Genomic DNA, 25,302 nt, shown 5'->3' on the forward strand with positions numbered 1-25,302 from the left:
CCTTTCATGCTCTTCCAGTGGACTTGATCTGGACACCATGCTGCTGGCTGGCCACCCACATCTACAGACACTCTTCTTTACCTACTGGAGCATTTTCTTCAGAAAAAAAACGAGGCTTGTTATGTATTCACTTTAGGTTTCACAGGCAACATTTCTGGAAAACATTGTATTTGCCATATATATATAGTATGTGTGAGTGCGTGTATATATAAATATATATGTATATACAGACACATGACAAAAGCACTTGTCATCTTTCTAAGTTGTACCTTTACTCAGTTGTGCATACAAATAGAGCAAGTATCTCATGTTTAGTTGGTTAACTTCAATACCAGCAGACAACCCCCTGCTTACGCTTAGCACAGTAATACCACCATTTAGCCATATATAACATTATTTTGTAGCTATTTTCCAGTGATTTTTCCCTCTCATTTTCAATCACTTATTCTGGAAATTATGACATAAATAAGAAAAGCACTAAGAGAAGGTAGCATTAAGAACATAGCAGTACTCTGACAACTACAGTGCAAAGATGAAGCACCAGGCTCAAAGGATACATAAATCTAGAAATTTCAGACTGAAGATTAAATTCAAAGAAGGTATTAAGCCAACACTCTGCAGTAAGAGCAGAAGTTTGGATATTTTAGATCCTGGTAAGCAAAGCTATTCAATGGAATTACGAAGAAGTAGTTCGCTTTCATTTCCTCAGCTAATTAAAATTGGGCTTGAGTACTACAACTCAACATATTTGAAATCCTTATAAACTACAAAGACCAGAAATGATTTAGGAGTGAGCAGAAATTACGGACACAAGCAAATTAAAGTTCTTCAAGAAAAATAATAGTGTATCACTACAGCTAAATTGTTGATAGGGAAGATACACTTGCCAAAATTATTTAGTATTCCAAGTACAAAAAAAACCGAAGACATTACGAAGTCTGAACCAACCGTTGGGAAAAAATAAAGAATCAAGGCATGTGTGAACACATACACAAACTGTGAATCATAGGAAATTAAAGGATATTCACTAAGTCTGGATTAAGCAACGAACCAGCTACAAGTGATAAAGTTCAGCCTTGAAATATTATCAAAATCCTGCATTTTTAACACATTTCATGCTTAATACCAAAATCATACCACTATCTTACATAAACAGCATCTTCCTTTCCTTTCTCCACAACCACACTTTCTGCACACTAGATCTTTAGATACCTATCCCTGCTCTTTTGTTAATTTCTTAAGGCAGGATGCCTGGAGAAGGCAATAAAACTGAGACCTCAACAAGGTTAAGTCACTCAGAACAAGTATATCTTACAAACTGCACTCTTATTAAGACATCCCAGCTTCTCTCCCTCCCCCAAAAATTCAGTTCTTATGTTTCATTCAGCATTTGTTGACCTCAGCTGCTCTTCTCCATTACTTCTGCCTTGCCAGTTTTCCCCAGTTTTGTATTCATATGCAACTTTTATGACCCCTACAACCACATAACACTCTACATTTGTATAATGAATTCCACATTGTTGACTTCCAGCACACTAATTTCAAGACACTTTTGAATTTTAATTCCATCTTTAAAAGCTTTTTTTTCCTAAGCATACTTCCAATCAAGCTGTTCTTGGATGTTTGAGAGATCTAAGCTGTGAAGGAGAACTCTGCAGGACCCCACCTGAGGTGCAGTCTTAATTGAGTCATCAGTAATCAATTACCAGAGTTTAAGCCAATTACTGCTTTAACAAATGATTCCCAAGCTTTTGTACCGATGGATCATTGTCAGTATTCAGTTCCTCAGACTACAGTCTCAAAGTCCGAGCTGAGAACTCCGTAGGAAAAAACAACCCTCTCTTGTGAAGGGACCGCACAGAGAGAATAGCGATCAGCAGACCACAACTCTGGAACAGTGTAGACTAAACCTTTGTGTTGGACAGTCTCAAAGTTTTATCAGAATCCAGTTGTATCAGCAGCTACTGCTTCTCTTACCTGCCAGGCCAGCTAGACTATCAATCAGAATTATCGGAACTAGATAACATCTGACAAGTTCAAAAGACCATTTTTGTCACATTTAACTCAAGACTTCTTATGCTCTTTGTCCCATGCTCTCACCCAATCACACCCTTCTTCATCCCCTTGTGTTTCCCTACAAATACACACCTGTGTTCAGGAACACTGCTTGTTCTAACATTTGTACAGACCAAAAGCTATGAATATTTCCCCATAATTTCTTACAGCTTTTCACACTCTGCACTTGTCCAATCCTCTAGGATTCACCTTACCCCAGTGAACTGCCAGAAAACAAACAGCAGTGGTTCACAAGCCAGCTTGACCAATTTAAGACTGCATTACTTTGAATGTATCCAACTCTCAAACATGTTGTAATTAGAGAATGTATTTAAAATTAAGCAGAAGTGACCCATGCTCAGATTAACTGCTTCTACATCATCGACACAGAAAAAGCAACTAAATACTTCATTTTCCTTCATCAAGTTAGTCTCTCCTTCCCCGGCAATTAATGTACTTCTCTACTCAATATATTTTTTGTCTGACATTTTCACTCCCAGTATTTCAGTTATTTTTAATTATTTTAATTATTTACTTATTCGATTATTTTTTATTATTATTATTTTTAAGAGCTGAACTATGTATTATTTTTGTCATCTTAAATATTCCTATACAAACTCAAAATTAGAACTCAAGAAACAACCTCCAGAACAATGTATTTGTGACATGCAAAAATACAAAAGCATCCTATGCACCACCTAGAATTCTTTACGTTTTAGGAACAGAGGGAACCAGGAAGTACACAACACTAACAATATCCATAAAAAGGCAAGAATTAGAGTATCTAGTGGAGCTCACATGCTGAAGCTCCAATCAGTTATACCACGTTACTCCCCTTCTCTGCCTGTTTCTCTGCACTGTCACTCCCATTCCCTTAGTTTGCTAACCTTACAAGCTTGACATTTCTGGGATGTATAAAATACTACAGAATCTTGCTGGTGTGCAAAACACTTGTTGCCTTTTTTGAGAAGATGCCCAAAATACACACTTTTAAAATAAGAGACAGACAGCATATGTTCGGAGACTCTGTACATGAGGATCTTTGTTACCGAAGGTGTTCAGGCAGAAACAAGCGTATTAGGAAAAAAGTTGCTCTAAATCCTAATGTTTGCACCTACTCTGGGATATTAATGATTACTCTGCAGCAGCTGACGCTACCCAGAGCTAACAAAATTTTTATCTGGTGCCCCACCTGACAAGTCCACTGCATCAGAAATTCCCTGATAAAAACAGCTTGTATTCCCTATGCATAGAACAGCTGTTTCTGAAGCAGACCGGGTGCTTTTACAGTCCTATGCCTCACCAGCCCCCACACCCAGAACAAAAAAGTAGTAAAGGAAAATAAGAACCACCATGCTGAAGACTCAAAGCTGCTGATTAGTAAGAGGTTACAAAGACATGTGTCTGATTTTTACAGTGTATAGGAAATGCAGTGTTTATGAAACGTTCCATGCAAGTTAAAATCTGAAGAACTTGAGGGTGTCCAGTAGTAGTAAATTCCATACTATTATTGTACCTTTTGTATTTTGTGTTTTTATTTGAAACCTGAAAGTAAGATATGGCAAGATCTAATTTATCAGATGAAAAAAAATTTCCTTCATTACTGGAGAAGGATTTGGAAAAAAACTGATTAAAATATCCAAATCTAACAAGAAAGAACATAAGCACATGCATTTGGTTAAAGAATTATTTTGCTCAATTAAAAACTAATCTATTCTACCATCTTATTAGCAAGTTTTCCAATGATTTACTGTACTTGGATTTTGCAAAGCTAGTTACTTATCACTGGAAAAAAGCCAAAACAAGTCACTCAAAGTCTATTTCAACTTAAGGAAATCAGGAAAAGTCTTAGGAAGCTTATATGTTCATCAGATACAGCGCATATCTGAGTACTAAGGTTTTATACACAGCCTAAACATTATTTTAAGGAAATTCTCAGGGAGACTTCAGTAGTTCCTCATTACACCAAAACCAAAAGATGTTCTATGCTTCCTGTTGACTAACTAAAATAAAGATGTAAACATTTAAATTCACCAAAAACTCTAAACACACAAAAAAGAGCCCTTTCTCAAGTGCTTTGCAATATGTCTATATTTCTAGTAATCTGTCATTTTGGTGTCGCCTTCTGATCTCCAACTTAAAAAAAAAAATAATAACATAAATTCTGTAAATTCCTTAAAAAGAAAACACTGGAATTACTACAACTGAGTACTTGTAACTGTAAATGTCCACTCTTGATGATGCTATTTAATTCTTAAATGCCTGTAGAAATTGGCTTCAGTATAGTTATGCTATACATGAAAATACATTTTCCATTTTGAAACTACCCTTACATATCATGAATTCATTTTCTTTTTAACCGTAAGAGGACACAAAAATTTCAGACTTCTGCATCAGTCAGAAAGCAGCTTAGCCCTTCCCTCATGTTTTTTTCCAGTTATAGTACTTTATTTTACAGCTAAGTGTTAAACATAACTCTGCAGATCTAGGTGGATTTTCATAAAGACAGAAAACTGTAACTTATATTCACCCTGTCCATACCCAAATCAACTTTCAGATTAGATACTAACATATTAACCTAAAGCATCCCAAAAATGTGGTTTGAAATGTCCTGGTGTTTTAGTTTGCTTTTTAAAGACATGGAAAGCAGCATTTCCTGCCCACTTCATTTTCATATGCTTTTCTCCACCAAATAAAAAGCAGCTTAAGACCAAGACTCTGCATGGTTCCGTGGTTAAAAATATGTCAAGGTTAAGAAACAACTGAAACTGGATGTTACAACTGAGAACATCTGGTGATTTTATCTTAAGCAGCAATGATGACAGTCAGTTTAGCTGTTCTGGAGGGAACCTTCTATGTCTTTAGATCATAATAGTCCTATTCCAGGGCCATTTGGAAGGTAACTTAACCTGACAGAGTTACTAGCTGAAGTGCTAACTGTGGAAATGAAGTAATGAAGAAGCACAAAGGAAATGCAGCAAGAAGAGAAAGGCATTCAAAAGCAAGCGTGATAAATGCACATGACACGATGTTTGTTAAATGTGAGTACTCTTTGTGAGCAAGATTAACACTACTTCTTAGTATTAATAAATTTCTTAAACCTACAATTAAATTCAAGTCATTATTTTCATGCATGGTTTTGATGAAAAGCAGTTAATGTATTTAACTGAAACATATTTATATGCAAACTTAAATTGGAAATACTACCATAGAAGATAAAAATAGCATTATACCAACAAAACATGCTATAAATACTCAGAAGACTCGTCTCTGAATCCAACAAAAGCTTTCACTGACTCACGAAGAGTAGAGAATTTGGGGTTGCCTTCTTTTCATTTTCTTTTTAAAGGAGCATTGGTTTATGATATTAATATGGTTATTTTCCCATTAAATAGCTCTGCATTTATTAGAAATAGCTTGAATTGCTTTAAGCTGATGTTTAGATAATCATTAAAAAATCAGATATACCTCCGATTAGACTTTTTGAAAGCTGTAACTTGAAACAAGAATAAAACCTCTTGAGGTACTGGAAAACAAAATGTAGCATATTAAACCTTAAGAAGGTTAAGATCATATACTTTCAGTTAGTTAGTTTAGTGTTTAATAAAGAAAACAAAATTTGCCACATAACATTACAGATAGGTAGCTTTAAGATTACTTTCTCAGAAATTTAATCTGAAACATTTTATAGGAGAATCGAAATAACTTAAATGGGCAATCTACCTTAACTTAACTGAATATGCTTTCTAGCAGTAACATTTACCAACATTTATTCAATTAATGTATCATGGCCAAATACCCATTTTCACAACAACTTTGTCACAAACTTGGCTTTGGTTTGGTTGGTTTTGTGGTTGGTGTTGTTGTTGGGTTTTTTTGTTTTGTTTTGTTTTGTTTTTTTAAAAAGAGCAGCTGTAGTGATGTGTATTTATGTACATATATGTGCGCGCACACACACACACACACACACACACACACACACACACACACACACACACAGTCAAAATGACCATGGATAAGTTTACCACCAACAGTAAGGCAACAGCAGGAACTGCTGTCTTTCAGTTAATATTTACAGCTCCCCACATTTTTTCAGTCAAAATTTTTTCTTGATATAGTTCAAATTATTGACACTATCTCATTCCGTACAGAAGATACCACTAGATTTTTGATTGGTGGCGATTAAGGAAATAGAAAGTCTCTTCTTCCATAAATAGGAAGCCTCAGATATGCTTCATGCCTTAAGTATTTCCAGTGATTCAACACCACAGTCATCACAGGGAAAACAACTACACAGCTTTTGTTGAAGAAAAGCAGTAATAAGAACTACTACCAAATAAAAACAGGTGCATAATATATACATCTTACTCAGTGACCACACCATAGGTTAACTGAAAACAAAGTATGAAAAGTTTACATATACAGCCACTTGTACACATTAAAGAGATTAAGTGGGGAAAGCGTAATGTTTCAGGAATAAAATAATTTTGAAATTGCAAAATCTTTCGTTAACAGCATTATCATGTATTTTGAGGATTAAATATGCTCCAGTGGAATTCATCAGGTGTTTTGCATAGTTATGAAAAGCACGTTATCTGACAAGATTTTACAGGCAGAGAAGGCTGACAAAGCAGATGGTATTATCGTTGTCAACAGAGTGAACGTAGACAATAGTAACCGCATATAGAAGTTAGGTTTTGGTTTTTTTACACACAAACTAACTTTAGGTAGTTAAGACTGCTAGTGACAACAATGAAGTTGTTTCCTGAAGCCTCTTCCAGAGACACCTACTGGTAATAGAAGCGAGACTGCAGACAACAATGCACGAGAAACATTCTCTCTATCCCTTACTACAGCATGTTTTCTAAGCTAAATAACCAAGTAAATGCCAAGTACATATGTAGCGAATACCAGCATGACCCGTATAATCTGCTTATGTCAAATATATCCACTTACATTTGCTGTGTGTATCTGACATCACCATTCTAATACTATAATCAAAGCTAAATGAGAACTATTGAAGCATTTAAGTGATTAAGTAGAAAATTAGAAATGCTGTGCTGTAAGAAAATTACATGTATAAGTTATCATGAAATAAATTCTTCATCACTTAAACACAAAAATAAAACCATTAAGGTATTGGAGAACAAAATACAGAATATCAACCCGCAGAAAGTTAGGATCTATCATATTTGCAGTTAGGTACTTTTGTGCTTGATAAACAAAACCAAAACCTCTACACACCATTTGAAATACCTTCAAGATCACTTCAAGTGTGAAAAATTTAATCCCAACATTGAATAAAAGCCAAAAATATTTGAATTAGTTCAAATTCTCTACAATTTGAGTTGTCACAAAGAAAACAGCAAAATTTTTATCACTAGTGAAGAAATGAGCTAAAAGATTTTTCTTTTTCTTAGTTTAGTAAATGGCCAAACATCACTTTCAGCGCGTATGTAATTCACTAAGACTGGTTCCATGTTTACTTAGCTCATTGTATACTTTTTCAACACATATTACGGGGATTTTTGTTTTCCTAACTCAGTTACCATAATCACTTTCCAACATCAAAGCCAGAGGGCAACTCATCTTGTTACAAGCAAGAACTGATAATTATTGCGGGAGTAAGACAAGTTTAGTCTAGTTCAAAAACTTCTCTAAGTAGGATGTTTATTAGTGCAAAAAATAAAGGATATGAACATAATTGTAATATATTACTGAAACATACAGTATTTTTGCAACAGGAGTACAAAGTTAACATTCGGTGAAGTCTGATTTATTATACAAAAATACCAGCATCCAGAGAAATATGACAATAACACATTAGTGCCAAAGTTTTGCATATTACATGTCTCAGGTTACAATTAAAAACTCAGCTAGTAACAAAGAGTCAATGAGTTCTCTCCACACAAATCCTTACATCCGTTACTCTTTCCCAGATCTATATTTAACCTAGGTATTACACAATGCAGTTACTGTAGCAGGAATTTTGGTATCATTTTAAGTTCCTTTAAATTAGATTATTTTTAAAATTTTTAAGCACAACTTCTCAAGTCAGTTACAACAGTATAAATTCCATGGGATCTCCAGAAGGGAGAATCGTCTCCAGAAAATTTTTCAAGCTCACTAGTGAGCACTATTTGGGGCAGGGGAAAACATCTTAAATCTCATCTAGAAAGCCAATAAAATGGTGTCAGTACAATTCAGACACTGAATAGTTAACATTATGTTCAGAATTAAAATCTCCTGAATGAACATGCACATGCTGCAAGCCAGTTGGCTGACCAAAACTGAGCATAATATTTAGCATTTGTTGGCCAGTTAGTAAACAGACCTTGCCGATATAGACTGCACAGTCTTATTAAGAAATGTTGATACAGATTTGTCTATATTTACCAGTAAAGCTTTAATAATAAAACAGTAAATAATCCATCATGACCAGTAACAACTCGTTCTCCCTGTGAGATTAAGAATTGCAGCCTTTGCTCTTGGACATCAGCAATACATGCTTTCATGATTTCAAGGATTACCATAAAAAACATCTTGGTCTACCTTAAGATCTGCTCGTTTATTACTGTTACTTACTAACGAAGTCCTCTCAGTAACATTAAAACAGGTGGTACAATAAATAAGAACTTTTAGGAGTTTTTAATACTAAAACTCAGGATTTTTTTGTATTTGGTTTTTTCTTTTTAAGTTTAAAAAAAAGTAATTCTGTTAGTAACAAGAATCACAAGTATTACACTTCCCAAATGGTTACCCGGAGCCCTTCTCAACTATAAAGTTCTCTTTTCTAGTACCTATATTCCAGCAACGTAATATTATTTAACAAATTAAAAACTGCTTCAAATTGTGTTCTGGAATACGTCAAAATAAACAACTCACCATGAAATTTCAGATAGAAAATTGAGGCTGTTTTAATTGGGTGATAAATTTCAATAAATCTATTACTTGCTACAATAAAAACTTATTTTTATGAAGCAGTACTGTACAGTTAAAGCCCCAAGACAGCAAAGCAACATTAAAGAACATAGCCATCTTCAATTAAAAATATCAATTTATTCCATTTAAAGACACTATAATTCTGCGAGGTTAGTTTTGTTGCTAGGGTTGACTTGCCAGTTACCAGATTATTTACATCCATTTCTGACTGAGCAGAATTATCATGCACTGGTCATCATTCAAAAAGCTTAGAATCTTTTTCTGATCACTGCAGCTGTAAACTAGAAAAAACAGATTATCCATGTGATGTCAGTATAATATAAGGTTTTAGTCAAACTGCATCCTAATGCTTAAAATTCTCCTTTAAAATAGGCAAAAAATAAAAATGCATTTAAAAGTATAGCTGGGATTTAGAATGAATTACTAAATCCTTTAAATCCACATTATTCACCTCTAATAACCTCTGTGCTGAAGGCTTTGAGAGCTTGTTTAACTGACAAACAGCTTTACAAACCCCATGTAAATACAATGGATCAGATCTATAAAACCAAAAGAAAAAAAATCAGGCTAGCCTTCCAGGTCATTTTAATACTGGTAATAGAGCTTCCTTTAGTACAGGAAAAAAAAATCTCAGAGCACAGATTTAAAAAATAACACACTGAATTATACAGCTTTTTTCTCCAAATGCTTAACTTGCATTTTGTAAGAGAACCTAAGTATCAAGTATTCAGATTAAATACTTGGTGTTCCATTCAGTTGTTCAAATTTTTTAATATGATAGCTAGAAATTTATCTAAATAACACCTGATTTTTAGCACAGAAGTTTAATACGCATGACAGAAAAACCTCAGCAGTAGCTGAGTAACTGAGAAGCCAACATACAGTTAGTTTCCTTTTGTTACCTTTTTGAACTAGGTATCTGTCAAAACTCATTATCAAAATGCAGCCAATAAGAATGCAGGATATAGTAATTCCTGTACATCCAAAAAATCAACACCTTCAAAATATATTGCTCTTGTTATCTAGCGCACCAACATGATTTTCATCCACACATTCAACCACAAAATATAACAGAGTCTTCCCCGAAAATCTGTTTTCAGCTCCTCTGGGCAGAGAATTCCACCTGATTTTTTTAAAACACAATGGGTACCTGTGTTTTCAAGGGCAGAAGAGATGAAAAAATATTTTTGTATGTTAACACAAAGACAGCATCCTTAATCTCAAGGGCACTATTTTGCAAGATTAGCTGCTGAAGAGCTAACATCATTTGTTCACAAACCCTTTGGCTAACTTAAGGTTGTTCTATTTAACAGCATCCTAAAAATTTAAATATCCTAACCTACTAGATTTGAAAAATTGCCACATACATCTAACCAATATTCAATTCAGTTTTCTAAAAATTTACCAGGGCATAAACATTTATGCTAATGCATTTACCATTTAGTTTAAAATTAAGTGATTACTAAGGTGTTTCACTGTATGAGGAATTTTATTTTCTTTTTCATTTTTCTGTAGCAAAATTACACCTCTGTCATATGATTTTGGCATTAGATAATACAACCTTCAGATTGGAGCTAGAAGGCAATCCAAACAAACCAAAAAGCAGATATAATTTTTTTTTGTGAAAATTAATGATATACTGCCATCATAAAGACATTACATTATATTGTCAGAGTCAAGAAACTTTAAAACACTGCAGAAGTTGCACTGCTTAAGTTGTTTTAAATAGAAGCAGTGGAAGTCAGATAAATGGACTACAAAGTCTGAGAGAACTGATTAAGAACAACTCTTAAATTACTGTCCTCTAACAAAAAGCTACAATAGCTGTGTACTTCTGTTCTTTACTGTACAGAATTGAATAACCACTTGGAAAAAAGCTAATATTATAAACAATCAGCATTTGCATTAGGTAGAAGGAAAAATGCAATGCTACTAAATTAGCTACAATTTTGCTGATATTTAGTTTGATATTTTTGTATAATGTATCACATAGGTAATATTTACATTGACCTAAAAAAACTTACAGAATTCAAAACTGAGATCTACAAACGGCTGCTGTGCCAATTCAAAAGGTAACCAGCATTTCATAAATGGTATCGTGTACTAAATGCAAGAGAAGATTTTCAAATGACTACATAGCTCCACGGGCATCAATATCTCTATACAGAGGTATATAAAAGTAGATCTGACTAAACACAATACATCGAATTCCCTGAGCAAAGAAGCTCGAATCTCTCTAATCTCTTTTACTCAAGGCCTGAAAACAATATCTGGTGCATCATGATGCTACATACAGTCCACCTGAACTTTCACATACGTATTTTAGTACTCCCCGTAGAAAAGATAAACATATACAAAGGCAATAAGTTAATGCAAGACCATCTCAAATTCGTAAAAAACCACTCTGATAGTACATTCCTAACAAGAAGCTGCTCCTTATCATGGGAAGAAAACAGCTCTTAACGGTAAGACAAATGAGGCTCATCTATCATTGTTGCAGTCCTCTAAAAGCTGCCACCAAGCTCCTCAGCTACACCTCCCTTCTACAAACACTCCAACAAACTTCAAGGAAGGGGACATACCAGCTCCTCCTAAGAGGAGGAGATCTGGAGTTTCCTAATCTCTTCCCACTGTGTCAGATTATGCTGCTGCACAAGGAGCCCGTCCACATTTAAGAACAGAAGAAATGGCAGAGTCCTCTTCACTTACAGCTTTTCGGCTGGAGTATAGTTTCACACTCTTGAGCCCACAGCTTCTTTCACAGAAAAGCTGAGCCCAGTCCTTCTCACCTATTAAACCCAGTAGAGGACTGCCTCAAGGATGCCCCACCACCAGCCAGTTATTACAGAAATGAAAAAGAGGACAGAAAGGCTTGTTCGTTACTGGTTTACCTGTTGAGGAGCCACAAATGAGGTTTTGATCGTCACTTCTCTTTGGGTCAACTAATAGCTGTAAGCCATGAAAAATAATCATGTTTGGGTTCAAGAACTAAACAAGTTCTTACGAAGCAGTAGAAACCTCAAATCAACAAGAAGCAGCAAACATCATCAAGCAGGATTTATCTTCCAACTAAGGTGCTGGGCTCATTTCAAGCTTACATTCTAACAGCCTTTACTGCATGTAAAAGAACTAGCTGCAGTTATAAGTTACATACCAAGTACGAGCTTTTAAGCAATTAAACACTGATTTTTCCAAACATTAACTTTTATTTCGAAAATGCATCAAATATAAAAATCACACTTAAATCATTATACTTTTCTACATCTCTAATAAAGGGGGACTGGGTTATATAAAGTTTATATCATTCAAGAGCATTCATGCTCTCATCTATTACAAAAATAAGCTTTTTCCTACATTAAATATTAAACTGCAAGATACCTATAATCAAGTATCAAAATGTTTCCAAAGAGTCCCACTGAGGAGCGAGAAAACATCAAAAGAACATTACATAAAATCGCCTAACAAAATGATTGAATCAGAAGTAAATAAGTTAATTTTTAAAATAACTTTCTTTGGACAGCAAATGAAGTATTCATTTCTTTTTGCATTGGATGAGCCATGGAAAACTGCAAAGTCCAAAGACTACTTCTATAAAACTATTTATGTAAAATTAAGGATTTTATGTTACTAATAAAAGCACTCTCTTAAAGTTTGTCCTTCCAAACTCTTTAACCTTCTCTGTCATTAGGGCTGACTGATAAGCCACCAGCTGGTTTTTTTCTTCCTCGTGCTACAATGCATTCTCTTCCTTTTTAAGGCTAGTATACCCAAGCAACAAACAGCAGGACTTAAGCCAGCTGCTAGAATGTCACAAACCTATATATTTAGCTCCCATCTCATTTATTGCCATCCCTCAGTGTCAACCATTTAATGTCCCTTTTGCTCCAGTCTACTGACATTCCTCATTGAGCTGACAACAACACTGCGGGCTGGATCAGCAGCCAGGAGGTACAAGAACACACAACAACAAAGCAGAGAGACCTTATCAGTTACCAGAGACAAAAGCCATGCCTTGTCAAACATACTCAAGGTGAAAAACATTCTAGACGCTTGTTCTCCACCCCATCCCCAACCCCATTTCTGATCTCATTTTCACTGTTTAGAGATTGTGTAGTTGTTTATATAAATATTAACTTTAGATCTTCAGTGAAAGAGTAATTTGTTCTTTTAGCATGTTTTGCATTATTCCATCTTCACCTAATAGGACAGAAATCCTCCCATTTGTTAATTTTCAGTGTTTGTTTTACTTCTGCTTTCTCAATGCTTTTCATACATAGTAATACAAACTGTGCATTGAAGTCACATTGCTTTCCATTTAAGATTGTTTTAAACATTAACCCTTTTCCTCATGCCACGAGTTTAAAAAAAATCTTAATAGGGTAGTTTCAATTCCATTTCAAGTAACTATAAAATAATATCCCTCAAAATGAATTTTATGCTACGTGTTCTGTTCATGTAATAACACTAATCTAATTAGTGTCATATTTTGGAAATAATTGGATTTTAAATTGCTTAGAATTATCAACATAAGTGAGAAAGCTGTAAAGATAGACAAATTAACAATTTCATGGTTTTAAAGTGGGAATCTCTGTTATCGTTAGAGGCCCATTTGCAATGATTTAAAGGCCCACAGTACAGTTTGGTAGTTCCCTCCTTTAAGTGGTCATAAAAACCTTTAAACAGTAATTGAAAGATTGTTAACAGAAACTCTTTCAGGAAATCAGATCCCATGAACAATCTAATAGTAGGCATGCTTAAGTGAGAGAGTGAATAATCTGCTTCCTCCTATTCACTAAGATGAGGTTTTCAGAACAGTGACAAGACATCAGTTTCAATAACATCAGGAGACGAGTAAAAATTGTTCAGGTCCATGCCCTACTTGGGAATCCTGAGACATTTATCTAGAGAATTAACAAGCTGTGCTATGTGTAAATTGGTCTCCAAAACCTAAGTGTTCCAGCAGTGGCCTGTAAGCCTCACAGTTTACATCATTAAACTCATATTCCAATAACAAAGCATCCTCAGGATATGCAGTCCAACAACTAATTTCCATAATAATACCTTTTAATTAGATGTGACTACATGTGACATTACCCAAGGCACTTAAAGTTGGCAATTTTGCTGTAGACTACTTCCAATTCTCAGTAATTAGAAGTGAGAAAGATATGTTTAAATTGGAGCACCACTGCAGATGGTGATACTGTTCTTACAAATGCTTTGCAGAAATGGAAATTCTCATACTTAGGGGACACCATTGCATTTTTTAAATTATCAGAGAAATACAGTCACTTTCCCTCCCCCAAAAAGGACAAGCTGACCGAGCAGAAGCAGGCTCTGAGGTTATACTTAAGTTTATACACAGGAGAGGTGCTCAGTAACCACTTCATTTGACGTTATTAGTTACTGGAACTTTAAACAAAGTTCTGTATCCCTTTCAGGCAATAGATTTTTATGCTGAATTATTCAGTGTTTTACAATTCTAAGTTCCAAAAATAAATCTATTAGTCACCTTGAGAGGTGGGAGGAAACACAGGAATTGCCCACTCCCAATTCAGAAGACCTTAAAGCTGTATTATAAATACTAGTTATGATTTATTTCCTCCACAGTAGTACTCCCTTTGACAAGCAAAGTTAAAAAAAAAAAAAAACAAAAAAAAAAACCCACAAACAAAAACCCCAAGAGTAAAGCACCACACCAAGCAACAGAGCAACTAAACCCATGATAAAGATGCATAGTATTGTTCTATGGATACAATTACCAATGACAGTCATGATGAAAGCTCCCATATGCAACCAAGATTTTTTGGGAAAAAAATGCATTTTACAAAATTTCTGAAGTGAGTGACAAATTAAGGTATTTAACCTTCCTAAAGATAAGCGTGCTTTCCAGTCATGTGACTGATTTTAATCACCTAATTTAGCTGACTAAATTACAATTTATAAACGCAACCAATATTAGATAATTTTTGTGTTCTTCCTTTACTTTTACACACCATTGAATATTGGTAACACGACTGCTATCTGATTCCTAGAATTAAAGCTCTATAGTAGAAACAAACTGAAATATATAAACGCATGGCAGGAATCAGAATTCTTATCTACTTTGAGACAAATCAACTTCTGAAATACCTATTTATGTCTTTAAATATATTGAAAATGTTCCAAGTATTTCAACAATCAGAGCTACAGAAACTCACAATTTAAACAGAATAATGCTTAGCCATAGGAGCCTTGTACATCACAATCAATTTCCACATACGTACTTTGCACTGCATTAGATTCATTAGTTGATTTAGCAAACTAGGTCTAGAATTTCACGCCATGAAAATACTGAAACACGTCACAAAACACTATTTTAAATTGTTTCATCAAAACAAAAGCAATGCCCCTCCCAAAAGTTTAGAACAAAAACCAGTACAGTTATATAAATGGTAGTGTTTACCTACAAACTGGTAGCGTTCTTCTACAGACTTCAAATTACATGCTTCAATCAAGTGTAAAAGAAACTAGTAGATTTCAGTGTCTACTTGCTGTTGTCCACTTTGTTATAAGAAATAAGTTTCTCATTGTTGAATGTATTTAAAATGAAAAAATTCAACAATTCCATTCCTCTTCTGAAAAGACTGTTACAAAAGTGTTCACTATCAACATACAGCTGCCAGAATCAGTAAGCTTCCAAAATTCAAGCCTAGAATTGCAGAACAGGTCAGAAATGCACAAGTTATCCCAAATTATAGCCCTCAATATTTAAATGACTTCTGCTAGAAGTTGTTTTATTACCAAACCTTAACTCTCTGCTCTATCTGTAAGAAAGTACTTCATAAAAAGACAAATGAAACAAAACTGAGAAGCTCCTGGAACACCTTAAAAAGCCCAACTGGTCGGGAGCACTTAAGGGTACAAGTCTCACAACATAAGCATTTTAGAGTTACGTGCTTCAGCCAGCATCAAGCAGTACAGAGCAGCAGTACTACAGTAATGATAGCACCTTTGCACATCAAATCATACTGAATCTATTATCCTAAACACAATTACAACACTACTAAAATAGCAGCATGTCAACAACTACTACATTCAGACTTCGTTTCTAAGTAGCTTTTGCCTTTTACCCAAAGGCTTTTAAAGTAAGGAGACAGGCAAACACTGCCACATTCAACAGTTCTGTGATGACGACCACCAGCACCACAGTAATTTCAACAAAATATGAACTACCTCATATTTACCATAGGAAAAAGGCATAAGAAAGCTATGATAAAGCTTTGAGATGCACTTCAGGTTCACATACCAATCCACCTGTCTGTAGTAACATACACCTCTATATCCCAAGTTATCTTCCATCCTTATTTATGCTGCAAAGCCAGAGTTCCAGGTTTCTCTCTCATCCAGCTTGCCAACCCACTGACTCTCTGAAGAAACCGTCCTTTGGAAAGACTCACAAGTTCTTGTTTACAACTTTCCAGGTCTCAAGGACAGCACTTGCACTTGTGGAAGAAAAAAAAAAAAAAACACGCAAATTTTTTTTTTTCCCAAGTTAGACTGGCCAAAATAAAAGATCAAAGCCCAAGAAATATTACTTCAGAATGTGTTGAGTGACAGCAACTTTGCTTTACTTTTAATGCAAGTAACATTCACTTTAAAAACAACAGTAATCAAATACAGTTAAATGAGTTCAAACTACAAAATTCAAACAATTAGGTTAAACAGGATGACCCATTGTCATCAGTACCAAAGATACATTAACAAGATAACAATTGGTCATTTCCACTAATCACAATAACAAAACTGGAACAGCAATAAAGGTAGATCTATTTCATGCAGCATTCGTATTTTTAGACCACCTGTACTTGGGGAGGGAAAATATAATCTGAGAAACTGCTGTATATTTAAGACAACCTTAAATCATAATTCAGTTGACCATCTTCCCAGAGCAAGCAGTTTCTGTATCACTGACGAGAGGGCAAAGCCCTCAGTGTCCTTTGACACTAGAGATCATGACATTTGTAACTAGAATGAACTTGAACTTTTAGGTCAGTATGTTCTGATTGTTTATAAACCACATAGCTGAAAGATATTGATCAAGCTCATGTCAGTACTCTAAAGAAACAAAGCTGCTGAAAAAGCATTAATCAGCATAAACTTAAAATGAAGCGTTGGGTGGATGAACGTACACCATTAGGACAGGAGCATGAGCCTTCCCGGCGGTATTATGCTTTATGATAAGAGACAACTAAAATGAGTGCAGGTGAGGTGTGAAAAGGAACTAGCTGCTCAACCACCAGCATTTTTTTTCTTAAAATACTGAGTGTAAATGAAAAAAATACACACAGTTTCAAAAAAGTGTAGCAATTTTCAAAAGGAGTTGGTGCCTTCACAGAATTCAACTATTTTACACTGCTCTTAAAAGAAACAGATAAAAGCTTAGAATTGTGACTTAATAGTAAGCCAAAGTAATGGAAATGAAACAACTGTGTCCAACACCTGTTCTTACTGGCTTTAAAAAATAGCAGAGACTAATTGAATAAATTGAGTAGATCCATACAACGATGGATGAATACCTATTAGCTACACAATCACAATCTCCTACATGGAGATGTCTGTTGAGGTAGCATTTGTGTTTTAGTCTGAATTTAGCAATCAAAACTAAGGTAGGCAAACAACAGTTCCTTAGCTATGAAACAACACACTAAAGAAGAAAGGGAAGATCTAAACAAAGATTACTCCACAAGCTCATATTTGTGCATAATCTTCCTCTCAAAAAGATTCATGGAAAAAGACCAAGTGACCAACATTGATGAGACACAAATGCAGAGAACAACAATCCTGTTCTTTTGAATCATGGATCAAATTCAAATCAGAAATGAATGCTATTACACTGCTATTACACTTCATTACACTGAAGAATTTTCCTTGACAAGTGATACACACTTTAAAATGTATTATTAAGAACTTCAGGAACAGCAGAACCTAAAAACAGCACACCTCTCTAAAAAACTAGCCTATGTTCTTGCTTAAAAGGCAACTTTTTTTTTAATTAATATGCACCCCCAAGGCTTGCGGGCAGACTTACTTATTTAGTAATAAACAACACACATTGTAGTACTGAGGACACGTAAGCTGAGTTTTACCTGAGTGTACGATTTAGGATAGATGCAAGGAAAGTATCAGGCTGGTATTTAGACTGGTACTTAAGACTACTTTTAATAGCAATTCAGGAGGGGCTCGGTGCCTTCTTATCCCAGTGAAACATGGATCAAGCATAATTAGTGAAGACTTGCATTTCACTGATCTATCTATATGAAGTTACAGAACTCATGCCGTCCTCTGGCAAGAAAGTAATTACTTTTGCAAGGGCAACTCCATAAAATTCTGAGTGTACAAACAGTAATACCTGAACTACAGAGCTACTAAAAAAAAGAAAAAAATATCTAGTGAGCCTGTCAAAAGCTTACTGACCACCAGATACAGGGTGGGAGGGGAAGAAAAGGAAGACAGCATGGCATTATAATTGCCAGGTTAAGCTTCTAGGAAAGTACAGCAGCTCAGTGTTACAGGTCTCCTTTGTCAACTAAGTAGCAGAAAAAAAAAAGTTTTAAAACCTCTTTGTTCTCAAAAAAAGGGGGTTTCTCTCTGTACTTCCTACCTCCTTAAAGCGTTGTACTTCTCAAGTAGAATCCCCATCCTTAAAGAGTCAACCTCAGCATTCTGAAGGAAAGGGAAGATCTGTTCGTGGCTGTGAATAACTGAGTGCATCTACTAGGGATTCCAATGTCTAAACAGTGATTTGTAAATTCACATATGTTTTTCAAAAACAGCTCTACTGTGCTTTATTAACTATGGTTTTAGCCCTTACTGATGTATTTCTATGTTTACTGCAGTACCCAATCCTAGTTGAAGTACACAGGATGTTAATTCACAAAGAACTACCAAGTTCAGCAGGTGTACCCAAGTCTACCTGAGCTATTCACAGCAACAATCAAAAACGTCATGCTGAAGAACTTTCTCCTCTCTGTGGAAAATCCTTCATTACTATGACAGACATCTGAAAGAACAGATCAAACATAAAAAACATTGGGAAACAAAAATCAATACTCCACAAATCTCTCTGCCCCACAATTGACCTTCCATTATTTCTATTTGCACACAACTCTGGCACTTAGTCTTGCAAGAGCTACTACACCACATAAGTAAAATTTCCAAGGGAAAACAGTTCAGCAAAAGGAAGCATAGACAAACTGACTCAGAGTTGTAGTACATCATCAAGCCACGCACTCAATTTTTGTCGTCCATGAACTAAAGAACCTTACATGTATGAAGTGCAGTATTCTAAAACAAAAGCGGGTATTAAGACAGCTCTGATCAAATAGCTTACCCATTGAAAGCCTAACTCTGCAGAGGCAATTACAAGCGAGAGAGGAACCATAATGAAAGGCACCGTAAGAGTAAAACCAAGCATGACAGATGCCGACTACTACATCTTAACTTGCTCTTCAAACAATTCAGCTGGACACGTCCTTTGCAACCTCAAATTTCGTAAATCACAAATTTAACCTTTTTTAGTAAGATTAATTTATTCTAACTAAAATATTAGATATTTCATTCATAGAAAAAAAACCAGGCATCTACAAACTTACTGTTTAGACTCATTTTATAGCCTACCATTCTCCTTCAGCACTTGGCTTCCCCACACACACTCTTCTTCATCCATGGTGTACAGAAGGTGCCCAAATGTCTAGCACTAGCTGTTAGTGTCAGATAAGAAGACTCCTACCCTTATGAGTTGGACCTAGTAGTGACCAACCATGAAAAATAATCCTCTACTTTCTACTAGAAGTGTCATATATGTACTGGATATCGCTAAAAATTTAATCCTATGATGCTAATTTGAAGAAGTTACCCATACAACCGTCACCGTAACAAACTGGTATCCTAACAAACATGTTCAACTTGTGTATCAGTACCAGACGACACTCATTTCTTCTCCCAGATTTCCAAATTTATTTTGGAAAAAATATAAAGGGAAACATTGTCCCTAGCCAAAACCAAAGGCTATTAACTTAGCATTTACTTGTCTTACCTCCACCCTCCCTTCCTTTTTGTTTCTATTTCCACACCCACACACAAAAAAATATCTGCAAAAAGTTAGAGAGCAAAATTTGAAAGTAAGAATGAAATGGGAATATTAACAGATAAGTGACTAGGTAATCACCTGTAACTTAATTGCACTCAATGCTTGAACAGTTAATGGGGAAGAAATAACTCTCACAGGGATGTGATGTGGACCAAGTTCATCTGTACTGCTGAACTGATGCTGAGCCTGCAAGATTACCATCAGAGACTAAAGGACAGAGTTCTTATCTCCAATGTATTCTTCACTGTCTTCCATCCTTTTGCCTCCGAAGACAAACATGCCCTGGAGATCTGACAGACTTATTTCTGAATAAAATTTTGACACTGAATGTCATCTTTCAGGAAGGTGCTACCAAAAAAGTAAGCTATTGAGTGTGAACAAGGGCTCAAAAGAAACTTACCTTTCAAAAGGTGAATCAGATGGTCAGTAATAGAATATTCAATAAAAATTAAACAGAAAGGGTAAAAAAGGCATCATACAAATATTAAGGCATGTCTGTCATTAGCAACTAAAGGGGACCTTTCACTATGAATTCCCTTATCGCTTGCAGCTGGAGTGCATAAAGCCTCTCAAATATTTAAAGTTCAAAGTCAAAATAAACTTTTTTTCTCCCACTACTTCTACTAGAATGTTTGTCCAAGTATGTCATTCCAACTGTAAATTAGTAATCAAACTATTTTAGTTTTTTTCATATACATTTGTACTTGTATCATTAGTTGACCTTTTGCCAAATCTTCCTTCAGCCCTGCTGGTACTCTGTAGCCCAAGTTTATTTAGAGACCAGTTCTATTCTCTCTTTCCTTCCTATTGCAAGGGTAAACAAGGCCAGCTTTTTTAGCCTCCTTTCCTGTTTACCACTAGGGAATGAAGAGCTTAAGTAAAAGAATCAGAACAATAAATAAAGAGGATGTTATCATTTTCCTAATCCATATTAGGGATGCTATTAAACTCTGATATTACCAAATTGAAAAAGGATTTAAACGTTTTGTCAGTAAGTTCCCCATAGTAAAATGAATCCCTGTGTTCATCATTCTGTTGTACTAATTAAACAGTTTTAACTAAAATGGTCAGAAAGTACGCACAAGCTGTTTATCACTGCTGGCCTTTGAGCTTCAGTATACTCAAAGGACATGTTACTTTAGATGCGATAATTACTGAGTTCTTACATTTTTACTGAAGAGGCACAGAAGAGTTCCAACAGAGAATTTCGCATTAATCAGAGCTAACAGGGTACTTATTAATAATAAAGCCATGATTATAATAGAAAAACATTTATTCAGTCCAACATCTGTAGGTACTAATTCCAAAAACTGTTTAAATTGATATCAGGCGGAAAGTTTAGTCTCAGCCCTTTAGGGAAATTCAAGAAAATTAATCATTTATCTGAAGCACAAGAAGTGCTAAATACTATTAGCTATTCACCCACAAACAATAGCACACCCTCCATTTTTCTGCTTAAGAGCACAGTAATTTTCCTGACATCTTTTCTCCTTACTTTTTTAAACTCTGATCGAAGACATTTCTCCATGAATTGGAAATGCCTTCAAACTGTAACACCAAAGACTTAAATGAACATACAAAGATGTAACTGTAGAGAACACACATTTTTAACTGAAGGGCGAATTATGGACAACTAATGGAATTTAAACTTCTGGGTGTCTTCTGCACAAATTCTTTCTTAAGTTTCAGGAGCACATACATGGTTCAGAAGAGCTAAGTAGATCAAATTTCAGTTCTAAGACTAGAAGTTTCTATAAAGATCTAACACCTTCCAAGGGTGCTACAAGAAAAATAAGATGTACAAATATACATAATCACATTACTGTAGCTTGCAATGGAAAAACAATAAGCCAGAAAGCAGACCACCCCAACAGTTACACAATTTATGAGACTGATTACATCATGGAAAAGTGTCCCTTATCAATATGACATACAAAAGAAAATTAATTATTCTTTAGCAAGATTTTTGCATATCTTCCACTTACTAGTACAGAAGTAGAAATGCAGGCTCTACGCAGTCTGCATTTTAAAACTATGGGCTGTTTCAGACAATTGATTTGTTGGAAAGTTGAACTTTGCATCAACTATGGTCTTAGAATAAAAATTAAAATAAAAATGCTCAATATGCAGTCATATAAAAACCTAAACTATTAGGAGACTATAGGGGATTTTATATATTTATTTTAAATTTGTAACTCAATTTTACATATTCTTTCATCTGTGTAGGTACTCAAAGGACAGTCAAATAGTAATGTCTAAGGGATGTTGGCTATAACAGTTTACTGTTTCATCTCTTATACATATACTTATAGATGTATGTTTATATATATAACACAAGTTTGTTTAAATTTATGGCAGACCATTATCTTTATGCCTTACAATTAAAGTACTGTTCAGTACTCACTACAGTCAACTAATCTATATGCTTAAAATTATAAGTCAAAAATATTTGCTGGAATAAAAGTAAATTAGAACATCATAAAAGTTTTGTGGGTTTTTTTTATTTCTGTTATTAAAAATATTACTAAATTCACATCAGAAACAGTTTCTGGTCACTCTTCTCTGAATGATCTTTAAGTTTATCCATCTTTATGCCTTTAAGGAATAAAGATTGTCAGTTGGAAGAGAATGATGGTGATAGAAGTAACTGCATTTATCTGACAAACTTTGATAGTCTGCACAGCATGTCTTCTCTGTATCTGCTAACAATTAAACATAACACTGATTACAATGAAATTATCTTTACAGGTGAAATTATTCTTTACAAGTGAATTTTACAGGGTTTTTTTTAAGAAAAGTTGGAATCACTATACTCCAGACTTTCTCAGTGCTGTACTAGCCTGAATGCAAAGCAGGGTATTTAATTTCCAACTTATGGAAAGATCTTAGAAAAGGCCTACATACAAAACCACAGCTTTTTTTTTTTTTTTTTTTTTTTAATGCAGTGGCATATTCTAATTGCTTAACCAATTACCGAGGCTGTGCAGATCCCATTCAGAGTAGCTAGGAGCAAATACAGACAACATATAGAAAGACAGGAGCACACAGAGAACACTGGGCTTGGCTCCCTAATGAAGCTTGAACTGCCAAGTACCACCACACTGGTAGAACCTGTACACATTCCAGCAAACACTGCACATTATCTCACATGAACCAACAACCTTTTTATTCCAGGTCACATGTATACAAATCTCAAGTCTTTCCAACTTCTGAAAATATAAGAATTTATCTGAATAAATTAGTGACCACTTCAAGGGCATTCTTCTGAAGGCACACTAAGAGCTAGCAGTAGCTAGAGAAATCGTACACCCAAAGTTACACAAGTGCTTTGACTGTAACTAGACACAAATTCCTTCCTGATTATTTACACTACATTTGATAATTAACTGGCAGCAAAGAGCTAAGCTACTACACCCTTGATTTCTAGAAGAAAAGTTTAATAATAATTATAGGAAATCCACTCCCTTTTTCTTCGTCTTGTCTCATGATCCTGGTACAGCAAGCATCAAGCTCTGTAAAAACTACAACCAATAACTAAGGCAACTCATGCAAAGGATGCACCGTTGAGTTCTAAAACCAAGATTTCAACAACCAAGCTATGTTTTAAAAACCCAACCAGCCATATAATTCTAATATATGCAGAGCTACTTACATCGCTTTACAGGACAACTGCATTGCAAGGTTCCTTTCAAAAATCTCTAATTCCAAGGAGTTTCAAAAGTATCACTTGTTTTGGTGTGGGACTATGTATGCATACGCATGTACATACATATACGTATATATGCATATATTTAATTTAGAAGAAAAACAGAAGTGAAAGGGAGAGAGATGTCCTTATTGCCAATGCAAATTCTTTCAACACTTTTCCCAGTACAGGTATTTTAACCCAAAAGCAACTCTGTGAAAACTTAAAAGGGAGAAGAGACAGTTGTCCAAATATTCTGTTCTGAATAATGACTTGCACTTAATTTCCTTAATGCAGTATGGCACAATAAGGTTTTATTTAGAGGCCTGTATGGTCTGAGCAGCATGAAAATAATAAAGCTCAATTTGGAGATCTTAATCTAATTAATATGAAGAAAATCCACATAAGTACACAAGCGTTACTTCCATTTTTTGCTGTTCTGTACTTCCTTACAGTTTATATCACTTCAGTGTGCAAATGTCTCAGCTTGGACCCTGCACTCCTCCACTGCAACAGAACCTCTAAATTCTATTAGGGAGGAATAACACAACTTCTTATTTTACCCTTGATCAACGAAAATGGTTGGGGTAGATTTTGACAGGAGTATTTTTCCGGAGTTATTTTAAGAAACCATTCAGACCACAGGAGTTCTAAATAGTTCTTCTAGTTAAATGAAACCATTCTCCATCAAAAAGTTAGGTGTACAATAGAACAGAACACCAATGGAGAACATAACATTGGCATGGAAGCAAGAAACCTTGCGGGCGGGGGGAAGAACCAACCCCAAGATAAAGACACTTCTATATGAAATGGAACTAGTTACACCGGTATGGGACAAACAGTAATTAAGTACAGTCTCTAGAAGGTCTCTAAAGGGTCTCTAAGGATTCTCCAACTCACTTTGAAAGATATACTAAGAGGAAAAAACACTGACCCAAAAACTACTTCCCTCATAAATCTCACCACACAAGTGTCTTAGGACTGACAGTACTGAATGAACAAGACAATACAGATCTTAGATCTACAGCTTTATAATCCATACTAGTTTGGTATTTAACACAACCTTCTTTCACTCACTAGAAATCAAGACACCAAGCAGAACATACACTGCTTCCCTAGAAAGTACCTTGTCAAAAGCAATTCAGTGATCCAACAGTAGCATTACATGAAACTCACATTTTAAGACAACCATGAGGATCAAAAAATACTTTAGGGACTAAAAGGATATACTTACATCTGGATATTCTTTTACAGGCACATATAGTTTCTCTTGTAACTGTACAATAGGTCCCACAGCATCTGGTAATTCTGCACTTCTCTTCTCCGTACTACCATTTAACGTGTCGTTATACATGTCTTTCCGTACTCTGCTAATTTCTGTGGGGGGAAAAACGTATATTAGGTATTAAATACAGTAACAGGTTATAAACTAGCAAGACAGTCTTTTTCTAATCTTTCCCAAATTAATGCCATTTTCTTTCTCTCTTCATGA

General features: G+C 35.1%; 1 protein-coding gene across 9 annotated transcripts in view; it reads right to left on the minus strand.

The window, feature by feature from the left end:
* The window catches only part of QKI (QKI, KH domain containing RNA binding), a 160,098-nt gene that overhangs the window by 97,634 nt on the left and 37,162 nt on the right, over window positions 1-25,302 (minus strand). For all 9 annotated transcript variants that reach the window (XR_010372140.1, XR_010372142.1, XR_010372141.1 and 6 more), the window contains exon 2: window positions 25,045-25,187. Coding sequence is in view for 6 of the 9 variants with exons in the window: in XM_064446933.1 (XP_064303003.1) it covers window positions 25,045-25,187 (143 nt within the window). In the remaining 3 variants the exon portion in view is untranslated. The remainder of the gene's footprint in view (window positions 1-25,044; window positions 25,188-25,302) is intronic.

Source organism: Phalacrocorax carbo, chromosome 3 (assembly GCF_963921805.1).
Source record: "Phalacrocorax carbo chromosome 3, bPhaCar2.1, whole genome shotgun sequence".
Classification (NCBI taxonomy): domain Eukaryota; kingdom Metazoa; phylum Chordata; class Aves; order Suliformes; family Phalacrocoracidae; genus Phalacrocorax; species Phalacrocorax carbo.